Genomic DNA, 24,001 nt, shown 5'->3' with positions numbered 1-24,001 from the left:
TGGCATAGATAGAGCAGAACTAGATTAGGTACCCTGCTCAACGATCTCTAGGACGCAACGGCCCCACATTTTAAGCAACAAAAAGTCACACATGGTTACCAAATACAAACGAAGAAAGAAAAGACTGGTTCCATACTGGTTTTAACTTTCTGAGTGCTTGATCATATCTGCACGATGGCTGAGGAAAAAGCAGATGGAAATAAGATTGTTTCCAGCTGAGGTTTAGACAGCTTTGAAAATTTTCATCTGGACTGTGAAGGCTGAACCCACCATTAAGAACAGAGTCTAAAAAAGATGCATTCCATCTTTGGAAATCAGATTATGAGGACATCTAGAATTTCTTCTGGGACAGCTAATCAAAAGTTGCTTCTTACTTTCTGCAACATACTTTTGTGGAAAAAAAAGATTTAACCTGTTAAAAGTCAGATCTTCCACTAAGTCTAGGCATCACACTTCAGTAAGAAAAGGTGTGAAAAAAACTTACCTTGTGAGTTGCATTAATAACGTGGCATTTATGGCATGATAGTACACCAGAAGGCTATCAGTAGGAATACTCAGATCCTTGAAATAAGGCGTGTGCATTAATGTTTACAATATCCAGGTCTATATTTATATTTTGGGGTCTGAAAAAATAATACTACCCCTCCCTTTAGGAACACAATCTGCACAAATTATTCATAAATATTTTAGGCAGACAAGGTTCCTTGTGTGAATTTGATATCTTTTATTAGACCAACAAAAATAGTTGGAGAATGGTTATTAAGCAAGCTTTCGAGTTCAAAAACCCTTCGTTAGGCTAAGGAAGTTTCAGCAGTTGGTGTGTGCTCGAAAGCTTGCTTAATAACTATTCTCCAACTATTTGGGTTGGTCTAATAAAAGATATCAAATTCACCCAAGGAACCTTGTCTGCCTATGTCCTTAGACCAACACGGCTACAACCTACACCCCTGCAACATGGATCATAAATGTTTTGGCTTTTTATATCAATATGAATAATAAGATGCTCCATTTAATTCTGAATTATCCTGTCATGGATGTTCACAATACACAATGCAGGTAATTTGTGATTTTAAGATTTAAAAAATATAAGTGCAACTGTCGTCTCTTTTCACATATTTATATAATTCTTCTCTTTAGAAAGGTAGTTTAAGGAATTCATTAAGAAATGAAGGAAGAAAATAAAACTGTAGTAGAATGTAAGAAAACTACTCTACCTAGTGCACACACACACAACATAGTACTTAGTCTTGTGACACACTGGAGTTGAAAACCCAATTCCACTTGCAGGTGTACCACTTGCATATCAAATTCATAAAAACAATTATAATTAATGGAAAAGAAGTCAAGGGAAATATCCCAATATTCTTTGCAGAGATCAAAACAATGACAGATGTAGTTAATTTATTGCTAACTGATTAATGTTAAATAGCTTATTACAATTAATTCTATCCCCTTAATCTTAGAAGCCTGTTAATTTTTTTAGAAATATAAACACACTATTAATGTACATAAATAGAAAAAGATTGCAACCATAGTGTTTTAAACACTAAAATCCTCTTAATACATATACACCTCTTAATTCTTCTGTAAATAGGTTACTATCTAAATTGGTTCAGTCACAATGGGCTTTACAAACCTTAAAATAATTGCTAATCTAAATTAATTAAAGGTGTCCAAAAGGAATAGTCTAATTCATTAGGATGAAGATAAATGCACAATTTTAAAAGTACTTCTAGTGATAGGAAGAAGAATAGTTTAATACACTCTAATTCTGTCACTGGCTATAAATTATAATAAAATGATGCTTAAAAACACTGTACAAAGAATACAAATAACTAGAGAAAAATAGATTTTATACATCAGTGAAAGTGTTATCTTTGTGTAGCTTTTGAAAAGAATATTTTGTCTACCTGACATAGGTACTTAATAAACATTACTGCTAAAATTGTAAAATATAATTCATATTACAACTTTGTATATAAGTAATACATATGGGAAGCTGTTTAAAGGGAGTGGGGAATTTGAAATTTCAATTAATACTTGTATGTGAGCCCTTTGAGTCCAGATGATTAAAAAAACAGATATTCCAATACTATTTTCAAAACCATTAACGTGTCTTTGAAACCAGAAGACATTGGTATAGTTTTACATGTAATCACATGCTACTTTTCTTTGTTTTTCTAAATTTCAGTCTTATAAATTCTTAGTTGTGAAAAGGCCATGGACAAATAGAAAAATGAAGAAATAATATCACAGAATCTGAAGCAAAAAAATTACTACACAGATTTCCCACAATCCAGTGGGATGATCTTTCAGATTCAGTGGTAATTAAGCACCCACTGAAGATTCATATTAAAGTGAAAACTGAAATCAATCAAACAGATGAACCACCTGTGCCATTATTAGAGTATGAAATAGTCTACCAGGTGAGGGTTAGTCACATGGTATCCTTAAAGGTCTGTTTTTACTATTTGAATTAGTTACAGTGCCAAATCCCTGAAACTAATTGGCAACCCTGGTTAATGACATCAGACTTAAGTACATGGTGAGATGCATACTAAATACAACCCTGGAACTATTTTCAATGGAGGTTAATTCATACAGGAACAATAATTTAAAACGGGAAAAAAAAAATCTGTACAAAGGCACAGGAAATGTAGCATGTATTTAGGTAGCAAAATCAAAGTGTAAATCTATCAAAAAAATGAAAATAAATAAGATTCTAAACTGGAAGCACAAAATGTACGTTTTTAAAATGCGGGGCATGTACATATGAATCCACAAAATACATCATTATATACCTTACAATGAAATACAGGAAGAAGGGCTAGTCGCATGCTTATTATTAATATTACTCAACACGTTTCATCAGAAAGCCCTACCTGGAGTTTCTTATAACTTTGCCAAACTTTGGTGTTGACATTTTTTGTCAGGCATGTTTGCCTCAAGCTAATAATTTTTGGAAAAGAAACAGGCAAAATTACTCAATATGTTTCTTAAATGAAGCTAGTTAAAAATACATTTTTCCTATGTTAAAAAATTCTGGCACTCTTTCCTTTAGGAGTACTAGCATCCCCAGGCTTTGGAGAAAGGATTGACAATTTTACAGGGGTGACCTTTATGCTACAGAAGCATACTGTACTATTCCTGTGAACATTCACCAAAATGAGCCAAATTAAAATATTCAAACTTCACAATTCATAGAATCATAGAAAATTACGGTTGGAAGGGACCTCAGGAGGTCATCTAGTCCAACCCCCTGGCTCAAAGCAGGACCATCCCCACTTAGATCATCCCACCCAAAGCTTTATCTAGCCGGGTCTTAAAAACTTCCAAGGAGAGAGATTCCACCACCTCTCTGGGTAACCTGTTCCAGTGTTTTACTGCCCTTCTAGTGAGAAAAATTTTCCTAATATCTAATTTAAACTTCCCTTACTGCAACTTGAGATCATTGCTCCTTGTTCTGTCATCTGCCACCACTGAGAACAGTCTAGTTCCATCCTCTTTCAAGCCCCCCTTCAGGTAGCTGAGAGTTGCTATTAAAAATCCCTTCTCGTCGTCCCCTTCTCTAGACTAAATAATTCCAGTTCCCTCAGTCTTTCCATATAAGTCATGTCCTCCAGCCCCCTCACCATTTTTGTTGCTCTCCACTGGCCTCTCTCCAATTTGTCCACATCCTTCCTGTAGTGGGGGGCCCAAAACTGAACACAGTACTCCAGATGTTGCCTCACCAGTGCTGAATAGAAGGGAATAATCACGTCCCTTAATCTACTGGCAACACTCCTATCAATGCAGCCCAGTATGCCATTTAGCCTTCTTTGAAACAAAGGCACACTACTGGCTCATATTTAGTAGGGGTGTACAAAGTGGGCCCTATTTGATTTGGATTTGGCCTGAATCAGGGCCAGTGATTCGATTCGTTGATTCGGATGACTGTCCCCGATTCAATTCAGCTGAAACTGAAGATTCGATGCTAATTCAGAGAATCAGCAATTCAGCTATAGACACAGCTTTAAATGTTTTTTCTACATACCTCTAGGTACCAGTGCAGCTCATGAACGCTGTGATGGTGGGGCAGATGGAATGTCCCACAGGAGTGTGGGAGGGCCCCCCGCGTGCCTGGCGGCGAACCCGTAAGTTGACCGGAACTACTTCCAGTCCACTTCTGGGTCCGTTGGGAAGCATGCTGGGGGGCCCCCCAGAGCCCCCCCACCCCGGCTCAGCAATCAGCTGTGGGGGGACCCTGGGTGCCCCCCGACCCAGGAGGCACCAGTTGCCAAGCTGGGGGGGCTCAGGGGGGCCCCCAGCACACTCCCTGGAAGACCCAGAAGTGCTTCTGGTCCACTTCCAGTTCTGCTGCCAAGCATGCTGGGGACTCCCCCACGCTCCTGTGGGATGCTCCATGCACCCTAACATCACAGCATTCACGAGCCACCTGCTACCTAGAGGTATGTATTAAAAACATTTAAAGCATGTCTGAATGCTTGTCTCCATGTCTCCATCTCTGAATCTTTCCATATCTCTCCGAATCGATCTGGAGAGATTAAAGGGTCCTCCGATTCAGTTTGGATTTGGAAATTCAGCCACCAAATCAGGCTGAATCTCCACCGGATCAAATCAGGGACCGAAGCTTCACACATCCCTAATATTCAGCTTATTGTCTACTGTAACCCCCAGGTTCTTTTCTGCAGAGCTGCTGTTCAGGCAGTCAGCCCCCAGCCTGTACTGACGCATAGCACTGTTCCATCCTAAATGCAGGATTTTGCACTTGTCCTTATTGAACCTCATGAGATTTCCTTTGGCTCAATCCTCCAATTTCTTTAGTTCACCCTGAATCCTAGCCCTACTCTCCGGCTTTCACACATTCTCAGGAAAGACAACTTGGATTTCAGCAGCTATAATTGCAACTACTGTGGTCCATGGTAAGTCTGTGAACAGGCAGCTTGGAAGAGGAAGTTGCCTGATTCAAGAGTGAGTGTGTGCGTGTGTGCACGCGCACGCATGCGTGTGTACGTGCGTGCATATGTGTGTGCGTGTGTGGATAGGGAGGCTGGAGAAGAAGGGAAGATAGGTTCTGCAGGGTATAGGGAGAATAAAATAGGAATAGGAACTAGGACAATGGGCAAAAACTGAGACTGAAGGCTGTCACAGGGGGATACTGAGAAACATGGTTTGGGAATCCATGACTGCCTGGGCAAGAAGACTGTGAGCTGGGAAGAAAAACAGGAGACACTCTAGAAGAGAAGCTTTCTAAACCAGTAGTAAGTAACAGATGCCCTTTAATGTATTAGAAATAAACAAAATTAAACTGGGTATTTAAGCTATTATATTATCATAACATATAAATTATATAAGTCAATGTATGCTATCTATTTAATGGAGGCTTCTTTTTCCCCCTGAGAATGAAGAGTTATATACTAAGAAAAAAACACTTAGAAATGTTACATTTCTTTACTATTTAAGTTAGTTTTAATACTATGCCTATGAGAAAGAGCTAAATAGGAGTTTATTTACAGAGCTGTACTTAATATATGCTCCTATTGCTGACATCTGATGAAACATACAAATTAAAAATCCCCAAACAAGAAATTTCACAAATCTGAAAAGGGAAGTTTTCCAAATTCCATTTTAATAGGAAATTTCACAACTATTTGGATGAAATATTTCAGAAAGAAACAATGTAATTTTCCACAAAAGCAAAATTCTGAGTTTCACCCAATTCTTGTCAAAAATTCATGATGTAACTTCTGCTTTCCACTCTCTCTCACCTCCCTCCAATTCCAACTCTCTTCCTTCCTTTTTTCACCTGGAAAGACTGGAGTTATTTACACTATAAAGGAGAAAATTAAGAAAAGACATGATAAAAGCACACACAAGTAAAGATATTGAGAAGTTAGAACAGGAAGTTTTATTTACCCTATTTTGGAAAAAGAAGTAGAGAACAGTCAATTAAATAGGAGGGTGGCAAATTCAAAATTGACAAGAGGTTGTTTGCTTGTTTGTTTACACAATACACCATTAGTTTGTGAAGCTCATCACCAAAGGATATCATGAGAAAAAGATCTTAGCAGGATTCAAATAAGACTAGATATTTATATAAATAATAATATAAATTGTAATAAGTATTTAAGAATTATTGAATAAATTAAACCATCAGGTTTAAAAGCATAAGCCAAAAAAAACTATTACCTGCTAACAGTGCTGAACTTTCTTAGGCCAGAATCTCTGCATGGCCATTGCTGCTCATCGTGCCAAATTATAAAAGATTCCTTCTTCTAAAGAAGCTGTTTCTGGCCAATGGTGGTAATTATGGTGATGATACAATACTAAACTAGGCTGATAATTAGTCTCATTCAATAGGACTATTCCTCTATGTGACAGCCTGTGTTCCCTGATCTCTTCAAAGTTAGTATAATAAGCAACAATGGCCACACAGAGGTACTTAGAACAAAGATTCAAAAATTTTCTTTATACTCACAAGAAAATAAAAAACTGATTTCCTAGACCAATTAATTTGTTTTATTTTTCAAGGTACATGCTGTTTCCTACTTGCTGTATAGTCCTTTATGTCTTACTCTGGCAAGGTAAAAGGCACCATATTTAAACCCCATTTAAATCCAGCAAAATGGCCAAGAGATAAAAAATGGCATTGTAGACAGAATATTTTCAAAAAAAGAAAAGGACCCGAAAAATCTTTTCCACAGATAGGAAAAACAAAGACATCTGGCTGAAATTTACCCCTGTACAGAGTACCAGCTTAAAGCTAATGTACCACTTAAATCCTATGCATGCATAGACTGAGAAAGGCTACTTGCTGGACTTCTGGAGAGGCAAATTTTACCCTTTTACACATTTTCTGCAAAATACAATCTGCCTCACCAACTTAATTAGGGTAACTACCTGCAAAAATCTTTAAATGTTACTAAGTAAAACATGAAAAGAAAATGCTCATGTCCAAAAGATTATCTCAAGAAATTGCTACAGAAAGTAAAATAGTCACTCATTTCATGCCTTCCATATGTGAAGACAGTATCAGTGCTAAGAAGGTGAATAAACACAATACTCTCACAAATCTAACAAAATCTCTGTTGTATGGATAGTGCCTATAATAGAATCGATGATGAAAATAATAAAGAAAACTTAGCAAGCACATAATTAGTGTGTGCAAGGTCAATGAAGTCTGAGAACCTGAAACTCTTGTAGAACAGGTATTTTATTATGACCTATAAAAGAGTTTTCAGAACCAGAAATTCATTAGTCTGGAAGGCACTACTGGGTTGATCAAAAGTGTCAGTGCTCCTGGGCTAGGGACAGAAATTATACATAAACTGATTATTACTTGGAAATCAGTTCATATCTGCAAGACAACAGAAATTCAGTGTTGTGTTCATTTTGAAGTTCATTTTGAAACTGCTTTCAAAATGACCAAAACTGGTTTAAGATAAACCTGGATGGATATAGTATCAGACTCGATGGATTTAAGTTAAATCAGTTTATCAAACTTCTGTACCAGATCCCCTCCAGTGTCAAGTTAACTCACAGTCCCCCCAGCATCCCAGGATGCCTTGCACCTCCCCTGCAATCCCCCCCTCACAGGGTGGGCAGGCTAGCTTTGGCCCAAGCTATCTGCTCCAGCTGAGCATGCCTGGCTTCTGACCTAGGCCACCGCAGGCATGTGGCTGGCATTTCCAGAATCAGAAGTGAATGTCTGATCACTTGTGTAATAGTTGAATCTACGCAGCTTAGACTAACCAGAGAAGATTGAATCGATTCAGCCTCAGGCTTCTGGACTGTCTGTACTTAGGCCTGGAGGCAATTCACTGATGAAATAAAGTAAAACAGCTTAAAAGTTATGCCACTACTCCAGTAAATAACTTGTGGTGCTTATTAAACTAAAGGAACTCATAATTATAATAATAAGATAGCTGTGGCAGAGCACAGGGTGCTCCTGCCACTTTAAGGGCCTGGAGCTGGCAGCCTCCAGGTGCCTGATTAGGGCAGCCATTTTGGGGCTTATATAAACCAGGCAGTTCAGCTGCAGGAGGTCAGGTAGCAACATCGCTTGGCTGTAGGGCTGCTGTGAATGATCCGGAGGTAAGGGGGAGCTGCAAGGGGTTGGCAGGAGGCTCCTGGTCCTGGGCATGACCTGAAACTGCACCCTGCCGGGAGTGGGTGGTCTGGTGGGGCTCTCAGTGGTGCGGGAGCCCCCAAGAAATACCAGGCCAGTTACCACCCCGGGGAAAGGTGGGTCGGGGTGCCTTGACCCCTAGCTCCCACCACCAACAGGTGGGTGACCCCTGAGTTGAATGAGGGCCGAGAGGGCCAGTGTTGTGAGGGGCCCAGAGAGGGTGGACCTCGAGAGTGGGAGTGATGGGGGCGAGGTGCCGCGGTTGCTCCTAGGAGGAAGGGAGTAGTGGCACGGTGAGGCCCGAGGAGTAGAGTGAGTGGCTAGAGAGACCCAGCCCGAAGGGGAGAGTCCCCTCGACTGGCCCATGCTGGGGCCAGGACCAGTGAGGGTCAAAAGGGCCGGGGGCCCACCGCAAGGGACGCCCAAGAGCCGGGGGCCTGGGGTCCTGACTGGCCTTGAGGTGGGCCAGGGCTAGGTAGCCGAAGGTTCCGGGGGAACCACACCCGAGAGGGGAACAAGGCTTTGGGGGGGTGAGGTAGCCCAGATGACGGCGGAGTAGCCACCTGAGTAGAGAAGACCATAGTGGGGTCTTGCATAGAAGATTCTGGGGCCCAGTGTGGGGGCCGGTGAGGAAGAACACTGTGATACCATCTGCGAGGCTTGGGCTGTGGTATTAGGGGAGGTCGGAGCCGCAGAGCGCCCCTTGGCATCGGGGCAGTACGAAGGGCAGCCTCCCACTTAATTATCATCTTAATTGAACTCATTATCATCAAAGGCATGGCGGGCGAGATAAGCGGGCGGTTGCCCAGAGACAGGTGGGCGGGCCATGAAGAGCTCGGCCCTGAGTAGGCCTGCTGTCACGGTGACAGGCGGGCGGGCCACAGAGTTCGGCCCCGGGAGGCCCCCTGTCACAACAGCAATAGTACTTGCTCCTCTAACACTACTTCAGAGACGAGAGGAAAGAAGAATCGAGGATGGACTGGTTGTGATGGATTCTGGCTGGTGAACAGTTTGGGGGGAAAAAGGGGCTGGAGTTCCATATTCTGTAGGTAAACCCACTGAACAGTACCTACATAGGAAACCATCTGTTTCAAAAGGCTTTAGAAAGCAGGGAGGTCAACTGGGTAGGGGAAACAGATCTGAGTAGCACTTGAGGAAGACACAGGGCTAATTTGTGGCATGCCTGCAAAAAAAGAGTTAGCTCCCACTGGTCCAGGAAATGAGAGAGGCAAAGAAAATCTAGTGCTAACCCTCAAGTATGAAGCACCGTTAGGTTCATTGGCTGACTGTCACCAGTCCCCCTGTCTCCACCAAAATCACTAGACGGAACAACTTTAAATCCTAAATATCCCACTTGAACATATTTATTTTGACTAGGTTTATCAACTTCTTACCCACCTAATTACCTGCTTGCACATTGCAAAATAAGGACAATAATTGGCAACAATATGAAATATATTATTTTGCTTTTCCCTTTGTAATAATCCATTATTTTCCTTTGGAAAATATATGCTTTGAGACTAAGACTACTGATGTTACCAAATTCACTTACTTACTTTATCAGAATGGTTAACTATTCTCTTTTGATCTATACCCACTTCTTTTAAAGGATGAAGTGGGCCAGTTTCCAAATTCTCACCTGCAATTATTTCCAATATCCGAGCTCATATATGTTGACAATACATTAAAGCTTTAATCATAACAGACTTTAGAAATATTTTTACAACAGAAAAGGAACATTTTCTGAAACCTTTTAAATACTTTCAACAGTTGACAATACGTCACATACGATTCTTAGACAATAGGAAGATTTCAAAATTACTGCCATTATTTATCCTACATTTTGAGGAAAAGCCTGAAATCCCTCTAAGCATCTGTAATTCTACTGTTACCACTTTCATATTTATGTGATAGAATGTCATATCTACATAAAGATACAGAAAAGTGCCCAAACTGCAAGCTAGCATGATTTTGAAGTTTTTCTTTCCAAGTATATTCAGTTTTTTTTAAGTGCTGACTGCGTGGATCCTACTAAAAAAGTGGATGACCTTCTCTAGCTTCTTTAGATACCTATGAGATTACATATTGCTTTCTAACAACTGAATTTCCTTGGTCTTTCTATAAGCATCAGATCGAATAAAGTTGGAGAATTAATTTACTAAATACTATTATATATTATATAACACGTAAATAATATATTTACCTTTATGAGTACTATATTTTTACAGTGTAATACACATATATAGAACTTAAAATCAGAGTTTATTAATAATATTTAAAATATGATTAATATTAAGAATTTTATTACATTTTATTATGACTTTTGCTCACATGTGAATACTTACTGAACACCACTTCCTATTTCCTGTTAGTCTGCCTGTTTTAATTTCAAGTTTACTTCAGCTCGTTTGTATATTTTAATATCTGCCCCTATTTACTACTCTGTTCCCATCCTTCCTCCCCTACAAATGAGCTGTACATGATACCTAGGGTAACTTGGCATATTATTCATGAGTTATGATTGAGATTTGAAACTGCTTTTTAATAAAGAATTTCTGCAAAGTTATTAGAATATTCTTATAGAGGATACCAACATTGTAGTACAATATGCAAATGGAAAAGGATGCTGATCCATTAGACTGAGATCATACCTATTTATTATTCAATATTTAATACAGTTGCAACAGAGGTAATGGTATACTACAGTAATGCAGACACTTCAAACAGAAAATTTTCGTTCAGTGAGTCTTACCTGACCAGTGTCCGGTGGTAGTGCCTGATCTGTCAGTACATGTCTCGCTTACAGGCCTAAATACAGTCTCCCAGCCACCAGTAGCATAGCGCCAATTCTGAGACTCCAAAATGAGTGTTCTTTGAGTGCCATAGGCAATCATGAAGCAGTAGACTACATGATGAAGTTGACAGCCATAACCACAGCCTTTGTTGATATTACACACAAGTTTCTTGGCTTTGCTGCAGTCCTTGGGGTTCTATGAGTAAGGATGAAGAAGAAAAGTTGAAGCTATACATAAAGGTATATTTTGCTGAGAGAACAAATGACAAATCATAAATCACATATGTCATGCTGCTACAATACATTGCACATTAAAATGAAAGAGCAGGCTTCAGCTCTATAAAAATTTTATGTGCATGCTTTGCAGTGAACATGAGCAGTTATTGCACATATTTCACTACCCTAATGTAAAATAAAATACCTTCAAGATTTTAAATTACTTTCTCATTTCTAAGTCTGTCAGAATATGGTAACATTTGGTCTCGGTGCTCATATTTAATCGCCATGGCTCTAAGTGTAGGAATGTTCTTTCTTGATTTCCTTTGGCTCTTTTCCAACTTTGTCAGTTGCCTTTCAATGAACATGCATGAATTATCTAAAAAAGAACATTTCAGCCTGTCTAGAGAATAAAACAAACACGTATTAATGTAATACTGTACTATTTCCCATGCTAGCTTACCAACACAGAACACACTACATGACTAAACAAGACGGTAAAAGTCACGTTAATTAGGATTATATTCACAAAACAATTTTTGGTCAGGTGAAACCAAGATCTCAGGTTCTGTTGTTAGGGTATAATCCTGATCCACAAATGCCATGCAAGCATGGGCAGATGGGTTCCAGATATAGCTGCTTATAAGATCTTAAGAAGTTTAATTCAGATCTGTAGGAGATATGCTTAGCAATGTTTTTGTCTTTATAGCACCTGCTCTACATTTGCCTAGGTTTCAAATACAGTCTATGGTCACAAACAGGTGTTCACTACTAGTGATGGAAATTTTCCACGTCTAGAAATGTTTCCAAGAAAGGGAGCAGTACAGGTGTTCAATCTCCAATTGCCCTCTCTCCCCTGCTACTTGTGCCTTTCCAAGACCATGTGATTCAAGGACTCTGGTCTGAGGAGTAGGTGGGGATCAGCTGGCTGATCCTCAGCTCCCACTCACTCAGAAGCCAAGCAGGAGAGCAGCCTAAATACGTCTCCCCCACTTCTCAAATTGGGGACGCTGGTCTGGGAAGCAGTGGACAGCTGCTCTTCCACTCTTCTCCAAGTCTATGAGTGAAACAGATGGAGTTACCCCCACACTTTCTTCAAACTGGGGTAATCCTGACCTGGAGAAGGCACAGAAGTGTTTCCCCACCATTCAACTCTTCCCAGGACTGGAAGGAGGTGAGGCAAGCAGCTGTTCCCCATGCCTCCCCAGGATTGGGGTGACCCTGGAGCATCTGGTCCCTCTTGGCCCCTGGAGGAGAAAAGCTGTGGGGAAATATACAGGTATTCATTCTCCAGGGGGAAAGTCTTCCCAGAGCAACCTCTACCGGGTTGGAGATGGGGCATTTTTCAGCTCGCTGATTCAGATTGAATCAGCTATTAGATAAAAGCATCAAAAAGCCCCGCTGAAGTGCCCAATCTGTAGAGATGCTGCAGAGCTAGGTTGGGAATGAATGACGCAGACAGAGGAAACCCTAACCGCATTATGAAGGTAACTGCATTATGAAGGACTTCGAGGCTCTGGGGGCCAAGCTTAAGGAGAAGGAGGCGCAGGTGGTATTCTCCTCTTCTTCTGGTGAGTAGACAGGGACGGCAACACAAGGCCTGCATTGGCGAGGTCAACTGGTGCTTATGGAGTTGGTGCCGCCAGGTAGGCCTTGGGTTCCTAGATAATGACCCATGCTTTTGGGCAGGGGACTTGCTGGGGCGGGATGGGCTTCACGTCTCTCCTAAAGGCAAGCGTGTCTTCTCTTCCAGGTTGACTGATCTCATACAGCGAGCTTTAAACTAGCCTCGCCGGGGGAGGGGGCCGCAGGAAGACGTGGAGACACCACCCGAGCAAGACAGGTGACACATGCAAAGAGTGCCCAGGTAAGAAACAGGGGTTCAGGTAGTCTTCCTAATGGGGGGTGGCACGCGCAGCTATGCAAGGCCTTAAATGCCTGTATACCAATGCTCGGAGTATGGGGAACAAACAGGAGGACTTTGCCCTCAGAATAGCCAGTTCAAACCCAGACATAGTAGGGCTTACAGAAACGCGGTGGGATTCATCCCATGACTGGGCAGTTAGCATTAGGGGCTATAGGCTCTACAGGTGGGATAGAGAAGCAAGGAAGAGAGGGGGTGTGGTGCTCTATGTCAAAGAGCAATACACATCCTCTGCCAGCAAAATGGGGTCAGAGGAGGGGCAAGCTGAAGTGCTTTGGGTCAAGATACAAGGGGGTCGTTGGGAGAGGGATTTAACGGTGGGGGTCTATTACAGACCCCCCCAAAGCAAGGGGAGGAGCTGGACCAGGAATTTTCAGGCCAGCTTACAGAGGCACTTAAGGCAAGGGATGCAGTTGTCATGGGTGATCTAAATTACCCACACATCTGCTGGGAGGAGCAGTCAGCCAGGTCGGACCGTTCCAGGGGGTTCCTGGCGAAGATACAGGACCTCCACTTAACTGTGGGTGCACAGTCCCACCAGAGGAAATGCCCTGTTGGACCTGGTCCTGGCCACAGGTGATGATCTGGTAAGGGGGCTCCAGGTCCTTGACCACCTGGGTGACAGTGATCATCGCTTGCTGGAATTCATCATCCAGCGCAGGGTGACAAGGGCCTGCAGCAAGGCGGTCGCCTTAGACTTCAAGAGGGACAACTTCAAAGAGTTGAGATTGGTGGGAGAGATGCTGGGGTTCTCGAGGGCAGGGGAACTCAGTGCCCAAGATGAGTGGTTGTTCCTTAAGGAGACAATACTCAGGGCCCAAGGGGTGACGATCCCAACAAGAAGCAAGGGGGGCAAGAGTGCGCAAAAGCCTCCCTGGCTCACCAAGGATGTCTGGGAATGCCTCGTTGCCAAAAAGGCAGCGTACACCTGGTAGAAGCAGGGGGCGATCTCCAAAGAAGAGTATACCTCCACTGCTCGGGCCTGTAGGGGGGCTGTCAGCAAAGCTAAGGCGGACATAGAGCTAGGACTAGCGTCCAAGATCAAAGATGATAATAAAGTCCTTTTTCAAATATATAGGGAGGATGAAGAAGGCACCGGGAAATGTGGGGCTGCTGCAAGATACGCTGGGCAACCTGGTGGTTGCACCAGAGGACAAGGCAGACATCTTTAACAAATTCTTCACCTCCGTTTTCTTGTGCAGGGACCGAGACTCCCCCACCATATTTCAAGACGGACTCAAGGGGAACGCCTCAAGACCTAAGCTTGAGGAGGACCGGGTTAGAGTGCTTCTGGAGGGGCTGGACGTGTTCAAATCAGCAGATCCAGATGCTCTCCACCCCAGGGTGTTGAGGGAGCTAGCGGGGGTTATTGCAGGGCCCTTGGCATGGCTTTACGAGCGCTCGTGGTGCTCGGGCCAGGTGCCAGATGATTGGAAGATAGCCCATGTGGTCCCCATCTTTAAAAAAGGGAGGAGGGAGGACCCGGGCAACTATAGGCCCGTCAGTCTTACCTCAATCTTGGGGAAACTCTTTGAGAAGATCATCAAGGAGCACATCTGTGATGGGCTGGCATTGGGGATGATGCTGAAGGGCAACCAGCACGGTTTCATTAGGGGCAGGTCATGTCAGAGCAACCTGATTGCCTTTTACGATCAAGTCACAAAAGCATTGGATGCAGGTGTCGCCATGGATGTAGTCTTTCTGGACTTCAGCAAGGCCTTTGACACTGTCTCCCACCCCATCCTCATTAAAAAAACTAGGCGACTATGGCATCGATGCCTACACAGTCAGATGGACTGCAAATTGGGTGAAGGGTAGTACTCGGGGGGGGGGGTGGACAGGTCATATTCGACCTGGGGGGAAGTGGGCAGCGGAGTCCCCCAGGGCTCGGTCCTTGGGCCCGCACTGTTCAATTTCTTTATTAGCGATTTTGACGACAGGGTGAAAAGCAACCTGTTCAAATTTGCTGATGATACCAAAATTTGGGGTGAGGTGGGCACGTTAGCAGGGAGGGAAAGACTGCAGAAAAACCTGGATAGGTTGCAGGGGTGGGCTAACAAAAACAGGATGCGTTTCAATAGTGACAAGTGCAGAGTGCTGCACTTGGGCAGTAGTAACCAACAGCACACTTATAAGATGGGAAACTCCCTTCTTGAGAGCACGGAGGCAGAAAGGGATCTTGGAGTCATCAATGACTCCAAGATGAACATGGGCCGACAATGCGAGGTCACAGTCGGCAGGACTAACCGGACCCTATCGTGCATCCACAGGTGCATCTCAAGTAGAACCAAGGAGGTGATCCTCCCCCTCTACACAACACTGGTCAGGCCACAGCTGGAATACTGTGTCCAGTTCTGGGCACCCCACTTCAAGAGGGATGTGGACAACACTGAGAGGGTGCAGAGGAGGGCCACCCGCATGATCCGGGGACAGCAGGGCAGACCCTACAATGAGAGGCTGCAGGACCTGAACCTGTTCAGCCTTCACAAGAGAAGGCTGAGGGGGGGACCTGGTAACTGTCTATAAACTCACTAGGGGGGACCAGAAGGGTTTGGGGGAGACCTTGTTTCCCCTAGCGCCCCCCCCAGGATAACAAGGAATAAGGGCCACAAGTTGTTGGAGAGTAGGTTTAGATTTGACATCCGTAAGAACTACTTCACAGTTAGGGCGGCTAGGATCTGGAACCAGCTTCCAAGGGAAGTAGTGCCGGCTCCTACCCTGGGGGTCTTTAAGAGGCGGCTTGATGTCTACCTGGCTGGGGTCATTTGAGCCTAGTTTTCTTCCTGCCCAGGCAGGAGTTCGGACTTGAAGATCTACAAGGTCCCTTCCGACCCTACTTCTATGATTCTATGATAGGTTGATGTGCTGCTGCTTCCAGTAAAGTACTTTTTATTCCCCCAAGTCTGTCAGCATCCATAATGCTTGCATGTGGTCTATGGCCTCAAATATTGCAGCCCAAAGACACAATGGATCTATCCTTGGAAAGCCATGCATACCAAATAGTTAAGATGGTATTCTAAACACTTCAGGAGAGAGACCCTATATGAGCTCTGTGGTGACTGAAAACACACAATGTCTTAATCTTCCTTAAAACTTCAATGAAAGATTGTAGCATGACCTTATGCAGCAGAACTTTCAGAGATCACACACCCTGTTGGCCTGAGCAGAAGAGCCCCCAGCTATAGTGATAATTAGAACAAATTTGTCAGAGGAGTAAAGTTGAAATCTGGTTTTCTCAAAAAGCCAATGTAACCGAGTAGGGCAATGCATATCCAAATTTCAGGATACGCTTTTATAAAGTTATAGTTTTAAAAAATCTGCCACTATTCCAAACAGGCAGGTGGATTTTATGAACAGCTCAGAAGGGCAACATCAGGAAAGTATTCTGTACCTCATATATAACATTTCTTGGCATCCAGACACCTGGGAAAAAAATTACAGTATAGGATGGTAAGTAGGGACTACAGAAAAGTCCTACTTAATGAATGGGGGTTGACTCCTCAATCTATATCTTCACTGACTGCCTATCTTGTATGCATACCAGCCCAGCCTCTGGCTTCTTTACTTTTCATTCCATCCAAGAAGACCACACATGAACTGCTGAAACTTCCTTAGCCTGATGAAGGGTTTTTGAACACAAAAGCTTGCTTATACATTTTTTTCCCCAACTATTTAAGTTGGTCTAATAGAAGAGATCAGATTCACCCAAAGAACCTTGTCTACTTAATGAAAGCACTTATGATATACATTCCATCTTATTTACCATTTCCAAAAGGGGGAGGGTACTAAATTTAGAACTCATGGCTGCACAGTACTTTAAAAAAGGCCAACTGCTTGAAAAACTAACCCTTACCTAATAAAGCATCAGACAGAAGTGCTATAAGGCAGAGCGCCTGAGGAAATCTGTGTACAGTATCCCTGAAAAGGTTCATTTTGGGTGATTCTGCTGCATCCCACGTGGCTTTGTGGAGCTGGGCTGTCACAGAGAGGAGACATAGTCCCCTCCCTGCACAGTGGAGGAGTGAGGAAGGAGGGTGCGAGAAGAAACCCCCCTGCCATGAATACCCCAGCAAAGCTATCTCTGCTGGAGTCTTGGGAGTAGCCAGGATAGGCTTTTGTGGCAGAGCCTCCCCTGCACTCCCCCCCCCCCCCCCCCCGAGTGTCTTGACAGTGGCAGGATTCAGAAATTTGGCAGCAGGGTAGTAATGGCAATTGACGCTACCACTGCTCCCCTACTACCAAATTTTCAAGACCTGCAGACCAGATGACGTGTTCCTGCAAGGTAGGGAGAGGGGAAAGCAAGGACACCAACACAATCTAGCACAAGGTCCAATCTGGCATGTGGGGCTGAGGCCATGCATCAGGCTGGCCCTGGGCAGGGATGCTGGAACAGGACCCAGCTGGGTGTGCTGGATTTGGCCCCTGGACTGACCCCTGGACTGATAACAATAAAAAAACTAGATGTGCACCAATACATCAGTCCCATATTGGATCTGCACTGATATGAGGAAAATTGAGAGCACTGGCAGTCGGCTTTGTCTGTCTGATGTGGCCAATAAACATTGCATGCATGCACACAACTGCAGCACAGCACACAGGCAGCCGGAAGCGCAGCCCGGCAGCATGGAGAGCAGCCAGGGCAAACTGGTACGTATGTTGTGGGGGGAGGGGGAGGCAGATTGAGGCCCCTGTGGTGAGGGAGGGAGTGGGGCAAGGGCAGAGGCAGGAGCAGGTGCTGCATAGCTGGGTGGGGCAGGGCGGGGAACAGCACAGAGCCGCAGTTTGCCCAGGGGGCACAGATAGTGGGGAAGAGAGGTGGCTCCCGCCACTGCATGCACCCCAAGAGGGTATGGGGGCGTGCCCCCCAAATCTGCATGTGGGGTGAGGGCAGGCTGCCACTGTGGGCTGGGGCCAGGGATTTGCCAGGCTCTTCCCAGCAGCGGGCTGGACCAAGCTGCCCCCCACCCCGACCCATGGATGAACCGCAGCTCCGTCCCATGCCCTGCCCCGCCAGGCTGCGCCTGCCCCAATGCCAGTCCCACTCCTTCCCTCAGTGCAAAGGCCTCAATCTACACCCCTGCAACATCCCTTGCCTCCCCACACCCCTTTCCTCACAACACCTACCAGCCAAATGCCGCTCTCCACGTCGTGGGGCTGCATATCAGAATTGGATCAGTATCAGCCGATATGGCTCATTAAAAAACAGACATTGGTATCAGCCCAAAAACTTTCTATTGGTGCACAGCTATAAAAAACTAACAATGTCAAGGAGCATTTTAAAAGACATTATGGGAAAATAAGAAGAGAAAACAGAACTGGTGGTGTCGAAGATAGACAAGATAAGGAACCTGGTAAAATTAGTCAAATTATAAAATAATTGAGAGGTAAATTACCACTGAAATCCATTCCCTCATAATTGAAGCATTCTATTTGCCTTCTTCCAGAGCTTTATATACATATCAATGTTGCTATTACAATTTTTCCCCTAAACTTCAGCTTTATTTTACCTATTAAAACTTCACCACCTATCTTACCTATCTATCAATTTATGTAATAATATTTTATACAAGAACCTTCCTTTATATATGTTAAATGTCTATCCATATTGCTTCTTTAAGCATTATATTTCAAGCATTATAAATTCTCAAATATTAAATGCACATTTTAACATACATTTTACGGCAGCCTAATGACTTGGTCCATAATCTCAAGAGGCATTAATTTGTACCCATATCTCTTCTTTGAACAGTACAGAATCTTTCCCCCTAAAACCTTTATATTAACCGTATATGTCTTTACATTAAGAATTCTATAGTACTTTATTTGCATTGAAATTGAATGCATTTGCTTTAAAAAATTGTTCTGTTTATAGATTGTTGCTTAAATATTATCAACTAACTACCCTTTACATAACAGACTTATTAGTTAATTCTTTACTGTTTGGTTACAAAATATATATTTTTAAATTCTCCTTAAATTGGGATCAAATCCTAAAGAGTGGCACATTTCTTTCTGCTGATATAGATTTTTACACAACTTATTAAAGCCAAATAATTTTAAATTGTTGTTTGAATAAACTGTACTAATTTTAGAAACATGCATTTTACGTTGGTGCGCTCATTCAGTTAGGACTTAAATTAAATATTTTTACAGGATATAATTAATTTGTCCAATAACATTTAAGACTGGTATGTTGGATTATAGTTAGTAAATTCTAAATTTTGAATAAACAAGCAGCACTCAAAACACATATGTATGCAACTAGCACTTTACTGGTAAGTTGAAATCTCATTATATGCCAGGACAATAGTGAACCTTTTCTTTTTTTTTTATCACAATTTAACACTACAATAATAAACTCCATTTATTCCAGCTCCCAAATCAGCCATTGTATTTGCTTCATCATAGTTTATTAATTAAAAATAATTGTTCTGTGCATCTGTAGATGAAGTACAAAATTTGAACACAGGCATCACCTCCTGAGACTGCAGTGTGTGGATCTATAAGGAATACACTTCAAGAGTGATGCAAAAATGACTGGTAAATTTCCAATACTTTTACTGAACATTCAAACTTATTTTTATATGTGGTACTCACAGAATATTACAATTTACAAGGTGTTTGATCATTTATCTTATTTAATATACTTTATAAGCAAATCAAAGACATTTCCGAAAGTTTCTGCTTTTTGTCACCTGATATAGGCCTCAAACATGAAAAGACATATAACAATCTAAACCAAGGGTCAGCAAGCTTTAGGAGCACTGAGCCAAAATGCTGCTTGCTCTGTGGTAGGCTGGCACTTCTGACGCAGCTGTCACTGCTGCTCTCCACTGTCCAATCACCACCACACCTGTAAACCCCACCCCCTCCCACAACTGCTGCAGAAGTCTTTTGCTGCAGAATTACCACAGAAGCCTTCTGCTACCAAATCGCCATCAATACCTGGGCTTCATGGGCAGGATAAAAATCATTCTGTGGGCTAGATCCAGCCCACGAGCCTTAAGTTGCCATCCCCTCCTCAAAAACCCCAAGTCTGTTTACGCAGATTTTGAAATGAAACTTTTATAACCTCTATCTTGTTTTACCTTTCTGAACTATATTCCTTTATATACAACTTTCAAAATACAATGTGTATGTAAGTAATGGTGATTGTATGGAATATCTTAGAGGTGTGTAACACAAGCTGCAAATGTACTACAAATGGCAGATTGTAAAGCAGAGAATTGTGTTGGTAAAAAAGACAAATAACCAACTAAAATGGCTTTATACAATCAAGGATGCTGTTGGGTTTTTCTTGCAACAAGAGCACACTGTTGGCTCATGTTCAGGTTGGGGCCCACTCTAATCCCCAGGTCCTTCTCCACAGTACTGCAGCCCAGCCAACACTCCCCAATCTGTATTTGTGCATGCAATTATTTCATCTTAAGTGCAGGAATTTGCATGTGTCCTTGTTGAATCTCATTTGATTATGGACCATTCCTCCAGTCTATCCAGGTCATTCTGGAACATAGGCCTGCCATTCAGAGCATCTGCAATTCCACTCAACTTGTAGTTATCCACAAAAGTGCACTCAATCCCATCATCCAAGTCATTAATAAAAACGTTGAACAATACTGGACCCAGGACAGACTCGTGGGGAACCCCACTCGTTACCTCCTCCCAACCAGACATTAAGCCACTAAAGGACAACTCGCTGAGAGCAATGATCCAACCAGTTCTCTATCCACCTTATAGTACTTTCATCTAGTCTATATTTTCTTAAATTTTTTAATGATGTTGTGGAACACAATGTCAAAAGCCTTGCTAAAATCAAGGCGTGCCAGGCCTGCTGCTCTCCCCTCATCCAAAGAGCCTGTCACTTGACCATAGAAGGTTGGTCAGGTATGACTTGCTCTTGGTGAATCCATGCTGGCTGTTCCTGATCACATTGATCTCCTCTAGGTGCTTCACACTGGATTCCCTGAGGACCTGCTCCATAATCTTTCTAGATATAGAGATCAGGCTGACTAGTCTGGAATTCCCTAGATCCTCCTTCTTCCCATTCTTAAAGATGGGCACTATATTTGCCTCTTCCTTAGTCATTCATGACGTCTCAAAAAGGATAGGCAATGGCTCAAAAATTACCTCAGCCAATTCCTTTACAGTGCCCTCAGGTTCATCCCATCTAGTAATGCTGACTTGAAAACATTTAGCTTTGCTAAGTAATCCCTAAACCACTCTGCCATTACTTAGGCTGTTTGTCTCCTTCCCCATCTCTGCTGCCAACTGGTCAGCTGGTAGCTGCTCCTATATATGAAAACAGAAGTAAAAAATGCATTAAGTACTTCAGCTTTCTCAGCATCATCTGTGACAAGATTACATTCTTTAAGAAACCTATGGAATCTCTGGTCTTCCTCCTACTCTTGACATACTTGTAGAATCCCTTTTAATTGTCTTTTATGTCCCTTGCCAGCTACATCTCAAGTTGTGCCTTGGCCTTCCTAATTTTCTCCCTGTGTGGCTGTGCATACTCTTATACACTTCCCTAGTATTATGACCAAGCTTCCACTTTTTGTAGGATTTCTTCTTCAGTTTCAGGTCCTTGAAGAGGTCAATGTCTAGCCAGGCCACGCTCCTGCTGCACTTCCCATTCTTCCTTCTCAGCAGGATAGCTAGTTCCTGCACCCTTAAGAAAGCCTCCATAGAAGACAGCTGGACTCCTTTTCCCCTCAGACTTGTCACTCAAGGGATCTTGCCCAACAGGACCCTGAGTTTGTTAAAGTTTACTTCTCTGAAGTCCAGTGCCCTTATTCTGGTGCTCTTCTTCCCCCTAGGGTCCAGATAGCATTTCACTGTCATTGTCATTATATATCAAATTTACTTTGGTTAAAGTGCAAATCTACCTTGCCTTTTGGCTAATTTCAAATCCAGCCAAGACAGACACAGGTGCATTTTCACCGTTCTATGAAGTTATGGAAAGACAGGGTTGTAAACAGTCTCTAAACAAATGGTATCCATCTCACCCAGCCCCATGGGCTAGATCAGTGGTGAGGAGTTCAAGCACAGGGTTGGAGCCATAGCACAGAGCTGCATCATCTGGCACATGGGACTGGAATATGGCCATGGCAGGATTAATTGCTGCAGCTCTTAGATCTGTACAAGCCACCACTCCTCTCACTGCCAAACTACCAGTCCCACAAGCCAGACGATGCAGTTCCATGCCCTGGATCCGTCCATGAGTCAAGCCAAGACTCTGGAAATTTGGCAGAAGGATGATGGGTGAGAGTGTTAATTTCCATGGCTGCAGGAGCAATGAATATTGTGGCATTTTATGCTGCCACCAATCATCTTGCCACCACATTTTCAGACCCATGGGGAGCACTGCAGGTCAGATGCCCTGGCTCTACAGGCCAGATATGGCCCACTGGCCATACCTTGGTCGTGCTTGCTCTAAACTGATGAAGCTATGCACTCTTCTCCTACCTTCAATTTACAGCAATCAGTACAACCTCCCATTTCTCCTAGACCTGTCTCTACAAGGAAAGCAGCTAAGAAGAACATAGGAACATGACTAGGATAGACCTCAAAGGTCACTAAGTCTAGTCCCCAACAGTCACAGGGCACTGTCAATAACCCGTAGAACCATGTCATCTAGCCTGTGGTGCTCCATGCAGGTCTAGAAATTTGGTAGCAGGACGAACAGTGGAAGCTCCGTAGGCCAGATGACAACGTCTACTGCATCAGATTTGGCCTTTGGATTGACCCTGAGCATTGTGTCTAGCATGCGTGACCAGATAAGTTGGGCATCACTGATCAAGAAGAAACAGCTAACTGATTCAGATAACATCACCACAAGAACTTCAACGTGTTGTTGATACAAAGCTATAATGCAATGCTACAGAATTATGTTATTTTTTTTGTAATGATTGTATAATAGGATATTTAAATGGTACTATAATTCAGTACACTGAAAGGTTCTCTCCTGATAAACACCGAACTGTTAGCCTAAGAATTTCTGAAGCAAGGGTTTTGTTTGTATTTTGTCTTGTAAAAGCTTTTATTAGACTGTGAAGAGCTGGGATAGATATTCGACAAGCTTTTCAGATTTTTTTCCAGACCTGAGGAAGGGTACTTTGTGTTGGAAAGCTTATCTGACACCTCTTCCAGTTATTCAATTGGTCTAATTAAAGATATTACCTACAAAAATCCTTCCTTTTCACCAGAGGCATAACAAGGAAGTTACAATGCACAGAAACAGCCAAGACTTCCAATTGCTGTCACACCACTTGCATAGTCATAAAGCTGTGACAGCAGCTGCTCTCTGTTCTCCCACTATCCCTCCTCCCCCCCTAAGTCAGCACCCATGGCTGTCTCTCCACCTTAGTTATACTTCTGCTTCTTGCAAAGTTCCTGGACTATTACAGCTGCATCAATTCTCCAAGCCAATTACAAAGGTGACATACACTCACATTGGTAAACAGAGAAACAGTGGGATTTAATTTTGGATTTAAGTTTCTTAGTTTCCTTGATTAGACAGTCTCAAGATAGTTAGTTCAACAGCTTCAAAATGTACCGTTTGCCCCTTCCATACGAATGGGATTGACAATGGACTTTAACCCTCAAACAAATCTAATGACAATTTACGCTTCAAACAATTTAACAAATAAGTTTATTAGAAAAGGTAAAATTAAAAATTTCCAGGGATCTGGGTATGTTGAAGCTTCTATATACTACTTGACTAACTATGATATCAACAAAACATTTCAACAAATTACATATATAAAATGCCATAACTTCCATGAAAAGAAAATGTCATAAAAAATCAGAGACAGCTAGACAATCAGACAAATCTTACAGTGGTCATACTTAATAATCTTATATCAGTTTTAGAACTATGCTGTTTTATTTACCAGATTTGATAGTTTAGAATTAAGTGCCATTGTCCCATTACTGTCAG

The 24,001-nt window shown here is 42.7% G+C and overlaps 1 protein-coding gene across 5 annotated transcripts in view; it reads right to left on the bottom strand.

The window, feature by feature from the left end:
- FUT8 (fucosyltransferase 8) overlaps positions 1 to 24,001 on the bottom strand; it is a 320,784-nt gene that overhangs the window by 69,175 nt on the left and 227,608 nt on the right. For all 5 annotated transcript variants that reach the window (XM_059722865.1, XM_059722866.1, XM_059722867.1 and 2 more), the window contains one exon: positions 10,881 to 11,118. In XM_059722865.1, coding sequence (XP_059578848.1) covers positions 10,881 to 11,118 — 238 coding nt within the window. The remainder of the gene's footprint in view (positions 1 to 10,880; positions 11,119 to 24,001) is intronic.

Source organism: Alligator mississippiensis, chromosome 2 (genome assembly GCF_030867095.1).
Source record: "Alligator mississippiensis isolate rAllMis1 chromosome 2, rAllMis1, whole genome shotgun sequence".
Taxonomy (NCBI): domain Eukaryota; kingdom Metazoa; phylum Chordata; order Crocodylia; family Alligatoridae; genus Alligator; species Alligator mississippiensis.
This window is presented reverse-complemented; position numbering and strand designations above follow the sequence as displayed.